The 11,740-nt window shown below is 37.1% G+C and overlaps 2 protein-coding genes across 2 annotated transcripts; both read left to right on the top strand.

Moving 5' to 3' along the window:
• The first annotated feature begins 1,798 nt into the window (after positions 1 to 1,798).
• Positions 1,799 to 3,628, top strand: LOC110879346 (UPF0481 protein At3g47200-like). The gene has a single exon (XM_022127790.2). The coding sequence runs from the start codon at positions 1,825 to 1,827 to the stop codon at positions 3,448 to 3,450; it is 1,626 nt and encodes a 541-aa protein (XP_021983482.1). The 5' UTR covers positions 1,799 to 1,824; the 3' UTR covers positions 3,451 to 3,628.
• Positions 3,629 to 4,454: 826 nt separating this feature from the next.
• Positions 4,455 to 5,993, top strand: LOC110879347 (UPF0481 protein At3g47200). Its single transcript, XM_022127791.2, has one exon. The coding sequence runs from the start codon at positions 4,455 to 4,457 to the stop codon at positions 5,991 to 5,993; it is 1,539 nt and encodes a 512-aa protein (XP_021983483.1).
• The last annotated feature ends 5,747 nt before the right edge of the window (positions 5,994 to 11,740 follow it).

Below are 11,740 nucleotides of genomic sequence, written 5' to 3'. Positions count from 1 at the left end.
GGCCAATAAGGTCTAGGTGCGATTATTACAGGCCAATTTCCCTATTTCAATAAGAGGAGATTCATTAATAACATTTGGCTTTTGCTCCGTGATGGTAAGGACAGATTGAAATGAGATATCTTTGGGTTCAGCTGAACGTCGAACCTTGTAAATGCAATGACATTATTCGTTGCTGATTTGTGTTGGACACCCATTATTCAGCTTCTCCACCAGAAAATCTGCCAATTCCCGAGCTACGCTGCAGATAAGATACAAGGATCTTATTATGTCAAATGTTCAAATAGGGGGTCTTCTGGGAGGGCAGGCTAATGATGAGAGAGAGACTTCTTCTCTAGAAGTATGCTTCCATTCTTAGTTTCAGACCATCGTAAGAGATTATATGTAATGAAAATTGTAGATTCTTAGTTTCAGACCATCGTAAGAGATTATATGTAATGAAAATTGTAGATAAATTATATATCTAAATTGGTGATGAAACCATCAGTAAACTATTTTAGTTCTACTTTCAAATGTGAAAACAAATTATTGTGTAAAAACACAGAAAACTGATTGACATTGTTTTATAAAATAATATTTACATCTAAGCACATGTAGCTCTTAATGTCTTGGTCTTTTTTTTATTGGTACTTTCAAGTCTTGGTCTTTTTTTATTGGTATTTTTAAAAGGGAAAATTACTAAAATATCATTTGACCAAGTGGTTTTACCAAAATGTCACTCTCAGGCGTTTATGGAGAGACGCAATAACAAGGGGATGCGTCTGGCTGACCATCTATTGCGTCCTTTAGTGTGGTGCTGACACGTGTCCGACAAGGTTATTGCGTCAGCGACAGACTCCTCCAAAGAGTCAGGCAGACTCTTCCACGGGGTCAGGCAGACTCTTTCAAAGGGTCGGGCAGACTCTTTTAAGATATCTTTAAAAAACTAAAACCAATGGGGTGGTGGTCCATTGGTAAAGGCAAAGCCTTTAAAACACCTAGGTTAGGAATGGGAAAGTCTTGGGTTCAAGTCCCACAGACGACAAGGATTAAAGAAGTTCACCTTTCAAAAAAAAAAAAAAATATCTTTAAAATACTAAAAGAAAATACTTAAAATATTTTTAAAAAATACTTAAAATATTTTTTTAAATTTAAAAGAAAAAGTTACTTTTTAAAATTTATATACGTAAAGATATCTTTAAAATACTTTAAAAAAATTAAAAAATACTTAAAATATTTTTTTAAATTAAACAAATATTTTTAATTTATATACGTAAAAATATCTTTAAAAATACTTTAAAATTATTTTTTTTAATTTAAAAAAATACTTTACGTATATAAATTTAAAAAAATATTTTAAGAATTTTTTTAAAGTATTTTTTTAAACTATTTAAAGTATTTTCTTAAAGTATTTTAAAGATATCTTGGAAGAGTCTGCCCGACCCTTTGGAAGAGTCTGTCTGACCATTTGGAAGAGTCTGCCTGACCCTTTGGAGGAGTCTGCCGCTGACGCAATAACCTTGCCGGACACGTGTCAGCACCACACTAAAGGACGCAATAGATGGTCATCCAGACGCATCCCCTTGTTATTGCGTCTCTCCATGGACGCCTGAGACTCTGAGAGTGACATTTTGATAAAACCACTTGGTCAAATGACATTTTGATAATTTCCCCTTTTCAAAAGGTCTAGGTCTTTTCTTTATTGGTATTTTCAAGGATCATTTTTTAAGTCTAGTTGTCTTTTTCAACCAAGTAAGATTCGCTTAATAGATTTTAATTTGTGTAGAAGTTGACTTTAACTGCTTCAAAAACACCAAGAAAGTGGACTTCAATATCAGGGATCAAATAATGGGAACCAAGCTCACAAGGATTCCTCTACAAACCATATGTAGATGGAGGTTTGCCACAAGAGCAACCCACACAAGAAATCTTGCTCAGCCTACAGATTTGGCAGCTGTGCTACACGAAAAGCTCAATGCTCAGCTTCCAACACAGATCAGCAACGGTGCTACCATCTACAGAGTTCCAGCCCATTTACGATTAGTCGAACCCAAAGCTTATGAACCCAATATTGTTTCAATCGGTCCTTACCATCACGGAGCAGCTCATTTGCAAGCCATGGAGATCACAAAATGGAACTTCTTTCATGACCTCTTTAATCCAAGCAAGCCCGATCGTCCTAATCTAAATGCAGTACATGAGGAACTGAAGCAAATGGAACAGCAGGCTCGTAGTTTCTACTCTGAAGATTTGAAGATGAACAGTGACCAGTTCATACACATGATGCTCTTCGATAGCTGCTTCATTATACAGCTTCTTAGAGAGACCAGGGAGATCGATTTCAGTAAGAAGTCAATGCAGATACAGAGGTGGATGTTACCCGTTCTCCAACGTGATCTCATCATGCTTGAAAATCAGCTCCCTATGTTCGTTTTAAACAAAGTATACGACTTAACAAGCAGATCTAACACTTGTGAAGCTGCAGAAGATTTAAATTTGAAAGAGCTTGCACTTCAATACTTCGAACCAATGATATACAAAGATTTAGATACTCCCAAGAAGAGTTCTTTGCAGGTTGATGGAAGCCACTTTCTAGAACTCTTTCGGGCCAGCATCTGCCCGACTGAGGTTTCGCAAAATAAGTTTCTGGTTAAGGAGCCGCACATGTTTCGTTCAGTATCAGAATTAAAAGAGTCTGGTGTCAAAGTCAAAAGGGCGGAAAACTGTCAACCGTTAGAAGTAAGCTTTAAAAAGGGGATTCTGAAGATTGCTCCTGTGAGCATGGATGACTACAGGTTCACATTGTTTAGAAACATGGTGGCCTTTGAGCAATGCCACTTTGGCTGCAAACCACATGTAACGGCTTATGTCTTCTTTCTTGATAGGCTAATAAACTCTGGTGAGGACATAGAATTGCTTCATTATCCAGGTGTTTTGCAGCATACTCTAGGTGGGAATAAACACGCAGCAAGACTGGTGAACAAGCTCTGTAAAGAGGTAGCTGGGGCCGCCGATGACTCATATTTACGCGATGTTCTTTGGGAGATCAATTGCTACTGCAACGATGGGTGGAATCAAAAGAGAGCGAAACTGAAGCATGAATATTTTTACAATGTTTGGGTATCAGTAGCGACTATAGCTGCAATTTTAGTTATTTACCTTACCATACTTCAAACAGTTTGGGGGCTCGGAGAAGATGGTAACCGAACTCACATGCTCCGAACTGGTTTCTGGCATTCCATGGCAGATGCTTTTGCTATACCATTTAGGCGTGCCAATCCCGATGCAGAAGCTCTTGCTATACCATTTGGAGGTGCTAATCCAAATGCAGAAGCTGTTGCTATACCATTTGGAGGTTTTAAGCCATCTAAGAAGTCATCCGTGCCTGTCAAAAATGATCTTGAGATCTTTAAATGGTTCTTCAGTCATGAAGAACGTGACGACATGAATCCTTTCTTCTTCGTGTTTTGTTAATATGCAGGAAGATCATTTTTTTCGATTTCATTTTCCATGATTGTCCGGTTATTGCAAGGAAAATAATGCATGTGTTATGTTTCATGTATGTTCTTTCTCAGGAAAGTACACCAGCCAGGTGTGAATGTAATGCAAGTTGTACATGATTTCCAACTATATTAAGCTAGGCTTTCGTTTCCATATCCATTGAAAAAGAAAAACAGGAATAAACAGAAGATCAATCTAAGCAGGATCATCTTCAGCTCTATAAACAAATTTATAAGCAACCAATGAAAGTATTAAATAATTCCACGCGTTCATTTTAATTACACAAATCAATCCCTAACTTACGTACCTCATTAAGAGTTTTGTCCTTTATGTTTGCAACCAAAATTAATGAGAGAGTACATAGAATAACTATTATAACCCCTTCTGCAACCAAAATTTGATAATGTAAATGTAATAGTACCTTGTATGTTCCTATCAAACTACCGAACATTAATTATTCCATCTTTTACTTTATCTTTTTACATAATAGAACATTAAAACCTGGCTCTATAATATTTTATATATTTATTTATTTAAGAGTCGTGTGTAAACAAATTACTTTGAATATTAGTTAGCACTATGCTACTAATCTGTACTTTAGTGTGTGAACACTCTTTGGTAACATCATTTCAAAAGCGTAATGAAAATTGTCAATAAAATCTTTTAAATCTTGATTGGACAATAAACTATTTTAGTACTAATTAGAAATGTACAAATAAACTATTATGTGTAAAAAAACATGAAGAATGATATTGTTTTATAAATCACATTATATAGCTTCTAAAGTCTTGGTCGTATTTTAATGCTATAATTATAGTAATCATAGTTCTAAAATCATTTTTTAAGTCTTCTTGTCGTTTTCAGATATAGTAGAGATTTACTTTACAAATTTTGATGATTGGTGTAGTGGTGTGGAGGATGACTTTAACAGCTTCAAATACAGCAAGAATGTTGACTGCAATATCAATGACCAAAACATGGGAACCAAACTCATCAAGATTCCTCTGCAAACCATATGTAGATGGAGGAGGGCTCAATGCATTGCCAGAAGAGCATCCCACACCCTTGTCGAGTCTGCAAATCTTGCTCAGCCTCCAGATTTGACAAATCAAACCAGCAATGGTGCTTCCATCTACAGAGTTCCAGATCATTTAAGATCAGTCGAGCCCAAGGCTTATGAACCCAATATTGTCTCAGTCGGTCCTTACCATCATGGAGCACCTCATTTACAAGCCATGGAGAAAACAAAAGGGAGCTACTTTCGTGGCCTCTTTAATCCAAGAAAGCCCGATCATCCTAATCCGAATGCAGTACGCGAGGAACTGAAGCAAATGGAACAGCAGGCTCGTAGTTTCTACTCTGAAGATTTGAAGATGAACAGCGACCAGTTCATACACATGATGCTCGTCGATAGCTGCTTCATTATACAGCTTCTTAGAGAGACTAGGGAGATCGATTTCAGTAAGAAGTCAATGCAGATACAGAGGTGGATGTTACCCGTTCTCCAGCGTGATCTCATCATGCTTGAAAACCAGCTACCTATGTTCGTTTTAAACAAAGTATACGACTTAACAACAAGCAGCTCTAGTACTTGCGAAGCCACAGAAAAGTTAGGTTTGAAAGAGCTTGCGCTTCAATACTTCGAACCAATGATGTACAAAGATTTAGATACTCCCAAGAACGGTGCTTTGGGGGTAGAAGGAGATGGAGGAAGCCACTTTTTAGAACTCTTTCGGGCCAGCATCTGCCCGACTGAAGTTTCTCAAAATAAGTTTCTGGTTAAGGAGCCGCACATGTTTCGTTCAGTATCAGATTTGAAAGAGTCTGGTGTCAAAGTCAAGAAGGCGGAAAACTGTCAACCGTTAGATGTAAGGTTTAAAAAGGGGGTTCTAAAGATTGCTCCAGTGAGCATGGATGACTACAGGTTCACATTGTTTAGAAACATGGTGGCCTTTGAGCAATGCCACTTTGGCTGCAAACCACATGTAACTGCTTATGTGTTCTTTCTTGATAGATTAATAAACTCTGGTGAGGACATAGGATTGCTTCATTATTCCGGTGTTTTGCAGCATACTCTAGGTGGGAACAAACACGCAGCAAGACTGGTGAACAAGCTCTGTAAAGAAGTAGCTGGGGCTGCCGATGACTCATATTTACGCGATGTTCTTTGGGAGATCAATTGCTACTGCAATGATGGGTGGCATCAAAAGAGAGCAAAACTGAAGCATGAATATTTTTACAATGTTTGGGTATCAGTAGCAACTATAGCTGCAATTCTAGTCCTTTACCTTACCATACTTCAAACAGTTTGGGAGCTCGGAGATGATGGTAACCGAGCTCACATGCTCCGAACTGGTTTCTGGCGTTCCATGGCAGATGCTTTTGCTATACCATTCGGAGTTTCAAAGCCATCTGAGAATGCACCGGTGCCTGTCGAAAATGAAGCTCAGATCTTGGAATGGTTCTTCGGTTATAAAGCATGTGATGACCCGAATTTCTTCTTCATGAGCTGTTAGTAATTATGTTTTGAATGCTGTGAAGAAAGTCCATGTTCACATTTGTTTTCAGTGTCTTTTTTTCTGATTATTGTGTTTCATTATCTATGTATTTCCTGTTACTTTTTTTCTGATTATTGTGTTTCATTGTCTATGAATTTCCTGTTACTGTAATCAAAATAATACCTCATGTGCATCTCTGGTGCAAGTAGGGATGTTCACAAGCCGATCCGATCCGAGCCGAGCCAGAGCAAGTTCGAGCTCGGCTCGATTATAAATCAAGCTGGCTCGGCTCGGATTTGAAACTGAGCTAAAAATCTTAGCTCGAGCTCGACTTGGTTTTTAACCGAGCCGGCTCGGCTCGGTTAGGCTCTGTAGGATCGTGTCGTGACCCAAACGAGTCAATCAGAAGAGCTCTCGTCTATTTCAAAGGCGGAAACTAAGAAACAGACTTGTAAAAACAGCTGAATTCACTTTAATTTGCCTTATATATTGATATAAACCAGTTTACAATCAAACGACACTTCGGCAGCACTTCGGTACCGGAAACATGAACAGTTACAACAGATTTCGCATGAAGGGGTATTTATAGCCACTTAATTCCGCATGAACCAGTCACGCGCGAAATTAAATTCCACACGGAATCTAATTCCGCACGAAATTAAACCTACATAGATTCAAGCGGAATTATACATAAACTAATTTCGCACGGAATTAGCTTATGATACCTTCAAGCGAAATTAACCTAAAACCTATTTTCTCGAATGACGTGCCCTGATCTAACATACAAAGAATAAGACTCGATACAAGACGAAGTCGACAGACGCATGCACCAACAGACTCCCCCTCGAATGTTGACGAGTCTTAAGTGTCGAGTCTCAACGTCTTCAGTCTTTATCAGTCTTCGGGCTTCCAGACACTCTAACTGGTTCTTCCCCTCGGATGATGCTCTACCACTCTCTGGCATCTTCAGACTCTCTCTCTTTAACAGACGCCCCCTCAACTTGTACTGGGATCGTAGTCTGGCTTTCACAAAATCAAAATTGCAATATTCAGTCTTACAGGTGAGTATACCTAGATGATATCTGTAAAAAGGCTTAAATGCGAAACCGTGAGAGCTCAGGTCAGAACTTCCGTTCAGCAGAGAGATGACGGCTCGACTTTCGGTGTGTTCCCTTTAGAGAATCTTTTCTTCAACAGCACATGATTAGCATTTTGCAATGTTTCATCATTTTTTGTACTGAGGGCGATGCTATATTTCAAGCAATTTGCAAAGTATTATACGGGGACTAGGCCATTGCTTCCGCAAAATCAGAAGTCCCGAGATAATACCCCAGATATCACTGAGTATAAAGACCTAGTATCTCAGAAAGAGGGACCTTTCAAACAAGATTTCGGGGGTTACCCATATATCCAAGAAATGTTCCCCACGATATAAGCAAGTTTGAAATTTAGGTTTATATCTCGAATACAATCTACTGAATGTGTAAAAACCTACTGGCACATCCACAGTGAGATTGTTTATCACATTTTTAACTTTCCATTTCTTTAGCATGTTGTGATAGTCCACTGATGTACTATCATTTCCTCTTTTCACAACAAAACTCGTTTTTGATTTTATCATGTTTTTGTCTTTTTCAAATTTTCTAATGTTTTTGGATTTTCTGAAATTTTTACTCCCCCTAAAATGCAAACACATTTAAAAGAAATTTTGAAAACAAACTATACAAGTAAGTTGACAACTAATATCGAATCACCTCAAATCGTTATTCACCTGGCATAAACAATCAGAACTCCCCCTATCAACAAACTATTTTCCCATTGAGATTTCAAAACACTTAAGTTTGTTTTAATCAAAATAGTTTTTCTGGAAAATAAGTTTTGTTTTAACCACTTGTAGGTTCGGGGATAAAATCATCACTTTGTTTTCAAACACTTGCATGAGGATTACATCAAGTTCAACCTAATGACCTTAATGAATCACTAGAAAGAACAAACCTCTGTACCACTTGTAGGACGAAATCACTTTTCGTGAATTTCTCAAGAAATGTGCCGATTCATGCTCCACGCTTACCAACCTGGGAGCTCCGGCAAGTCAGGTTTTTAATCAAACATAATGTCCACCCAAGCCTGACCAGCCTTGGGTGATTTTGGTACACATCTATCCCACCAACATTTTGATTTGTAAAACTCTTTGGCACCTTTTACCTTTCTGTCAACCATCTTACCGAAAATATGCTTTACTTTCCGTTGAAAGCTTTCTCAACATCAAATTCTCCTTTACCAGTGAAGAATTGATTTGAGATCTCAACTTTTCCAACTTTCGACTTCAGATTTTCCTTTGACAATGGAGGAGAATTTTCATCGTTCACCTCTGGAACGGAATTCACAACCTTCTTCTCAACAAATGACTCCTCTGATTTTATGGAATTAGATTCATTGTCATAATTACTCTGAGATTTAACAACCCATTTTTGCTTGTTCATATCACCTTTTCTTTTGTAAAACCGTTTTGAACTTTCACCTTTTTCAGAAATATAATTTTCAAACATTTTATCCTTCTTCAAAGTTTGTTCTGTCTTATCAACAAATTTTCTTCTCGAATCAAAGTTAGAAGAAACTCCATGTTCTTTTTAGTTGGACTTAGGACAATTCCAAGCTATATGCCCAACTTCTTGGCATTTGAAACAGGTTCTTCTGTCAACTCTTTCAGCAAACTTTCTCACATTCTTCTTCACTTCAGCAAGAACTCCTGGTTTGACTGTTTCCAGAAAGGTATCTTCTGTTCATCCTCTGAACTTCCACCTGCAACAAATTTTGTTTTTGGTTTAATATTTTTCTCATTTTTATAATTTTCTGAAGAAATGAAACCAAGACCTTTCTTTTTGTAATTACCATTATGGTTTGGTTTCTTTTGAAAACCATAACCACAACCGTAACCCATTTTTCTGTTTACTCTTTGTTGAATTCTTGAAGAAGTGTATTTGTTAGGTTTTCCATCAAGATTTAAATCTTTTATTTCAGAAATGTTGATTTCTGTTAATTTGAAAACATGTTTGATCATTTCAGTTTTGACACTTCTTATTGGAAATTCTTCATCAGAAAATAATTTGTCTGAATTATTCAAGGTATATGCAACCTTAAACATTTCATCATTTAAATTATTCTTTGATAACAAGAATTCTTTATTATAAACCCTCTTGACTGGCGAACTCGGACTCTTTTCTGACGAACTCGAACTCTCAGATTTAAACTCCGACTTTGACTCTTCATCCATATCCAACACCTGATCGACAACTTTCTATACTAACTCAGACTCATGATCAGTGTCAGACGCTGTGAATGTGACATCAATGTTGTCTGGTAACTCATCAATGGTTTCAGACTTTAACTTTATGTTCACTGCCTTTTTTAGACGCTCCTCATTAGGATTCCTGGGGGAATAACTCTCATAGATTGGAGGCGGACACTTGTTATACTTGACACTGTGTTTCTTACCAGTATCAGTATCTTCAGTCTTTTCTTCCTTGAATGCTTCAAGACCTGCAACAGTAGGATATACACGATCAATCAAATAATCACATGTTGTATAACTCAACAGTAACCTTTTGATTCTTTCACTCTCAATCTTTTCAAGTTCCACTTCTTTCTTCAACTGTGCACAATCTTCAATATACTCATTAATGATTTTCTGCTTTGTCATTAGTGTTGAGTTCATCTTTGTCATAGCAGCTTCAATTTCTGAGTTTGTCTTTTTCAAACCATTTACTGTGTTGTTCAGGACATCATACGATTCCTTCACATACTTCACATCAGATAATAAATCTTCTTTAATCTTCTCTACTTCAACAATCTTCTTATCTTTCTCATCGCAATTTTTGCAAGATTCTGAACATTTCTTACAAGGTTTAGAAACCTCAACTGTCTTTACAACCTCGACAATCTTCTCGACTTCAACGAGTTTCTCAACTTCAACAACTTTTTCTATTTCAATGATTTTTTCAACAATTTTCTCGACCTCGACTAATTTTTCTACTTCGACTATTTTTTTCTATCACTTTCTCCACTTCAACGATTTTCTCAACTATTTTTTCAGTTACTGGTTCAACATTTGTTTCTCCAGCTTCTGTCTTTGCCTTTTCATCAGCCATCATTTTTGCTGCTTCCAGTTCTCTCTTCAATCGGGCAATCTTCTCTGATTCAGCATCTCCATTTTATCTGCAAAAAACAAATTAAAACTATCAGGATCTATACTTTTTCTAGCTTTGTTAAGATAATCTTCCTCATCATCGGTATCAATATCACTTCCTAGATCTGGAAAAATTGAGATTCTTTTCTGACTAGTCTCATCTTCACCCAGAATTTTTGCAACAAGAGCTAAACCAGGTATGTATTTGTCCCAACTAAATCCCTCTGCAACTTTTTCATCATCTTGATGAATAAGTAAAGCTTTCTTTTCTCCTTCTTCAATAGCACGAGCATGTGCAGTTTGCGGTTGTTGAGCAATCTGATGAAAAATTGATTTCTGATAATAATTGTTCTTTCCTTGATTCTCAGTTGCTTCTTGATTTTTGCACTCTCGTTTAAAGTGTCCTTTTCCTTTGCAACGAAAACAGGTAACTTTTGACTTGTCAAATCCTAACGGAGAAGTAGCCAAACCCCGAAACTCATCTCTACCAGTAATTTGTTGAAACTTTTCTGCCCTTCTACATGCACTAGCCAAACACCATTTCACATCCATCAGTTCAAGTTCCTCAGCATCTATTTGATCATAATCTTCTTTTGTAAGCATCGGATTTCCAATCTTGCCAGCAATCAAATTTTCATAAGATTCCAACATAGCAACAAGTGATGCCATGTGTTGCTTGGCTATTTCTGGAGACAAATTCTGACCATTTTGAATGTTCAAAGTAACATTACATTGAAGATTTGTAGAACTTTGTTGTTGAGGACTTGATGTTTTGCTGTTTGGATCAAAACTTGAAAATGATGAAGAATATCCACCACTTTGAGTTGTAGTGCTAACATTCGGACTAGAGGATCCATCAGCATTAAAACCAGTTTGGATCTTTGGACCAGGAGTAGTAACTTCAAACTTGTTTCCTCGATAATATAAACTGACATCTTGTTGAGCATTTGGATTCTTCATAATTGTTTTTTCTGGATATCCCACTCATGCTCTTCAATCTTCTGAATAAACTGTGCCAGATTCATATTTTCAAATTTTCTTGTGTGTTTTAAGATCAACAAATACGTTCCCCACTTGTTCTGTGGTAACGCATCAGCAAGTTTATCCACCCACTCATCATCATCTTTCGTTATCTCCAATCTTCCCATTTCTAGAACAAGATGACAATATCTGTCGATGGTTGTTTTTGTTGATTCACCTTCGAAAGCTGTAAACGTATCAAATGATTTCTTCAACAATGTCTTCTTGTTTTTGATCATATCAGCACTTCCTTCGAACTTTTGAATCAATGCATTCCAAATTGACCTTGCAGTACCCGAATGTTGAAGTAGCACAAAGATATCTTCTTTAACTGCTTGCTGGAGAATGTTGATCATCATCTTTTCACTTGTGTATTTAAACTTATCACCATCTGAAAAAATCACTAAATGCTTTTTCAAGCCCACGTTCGTTTTTCGGTTTTTCGTAATCTTTTTCTAGAGCACACCATGCATCAAATTTGTATGCTTGCACCCAGTTCTCAAACCGACTCTGCCACCCTTTAAAATCTTCAATATACATCAGCTTTGGCGGTTTTTGG

The sequence above is a fragment of the Helianthus annuus genome, chromosome 9, assembly GCF_002127325.2.
Source record: "Helianthus annuus cultivar XRQ/B chromosome 9, HanXRQr2.0-SUNRISE, whole genome shotgun sequence".
Classification (NCBI taxonomy): domain Eukaryota; kingdom Viridiplantae; phylum Streptophyta; class Magnoliopsida; order Asterales; family Asteraceae; genus Helianthus; species Helianthus annuus.
The sequence above is the reverse complement of the archived record's forward strand: the minus strand, read 5'-3'. Positions and strand labels throughout refer to the sequence as shown.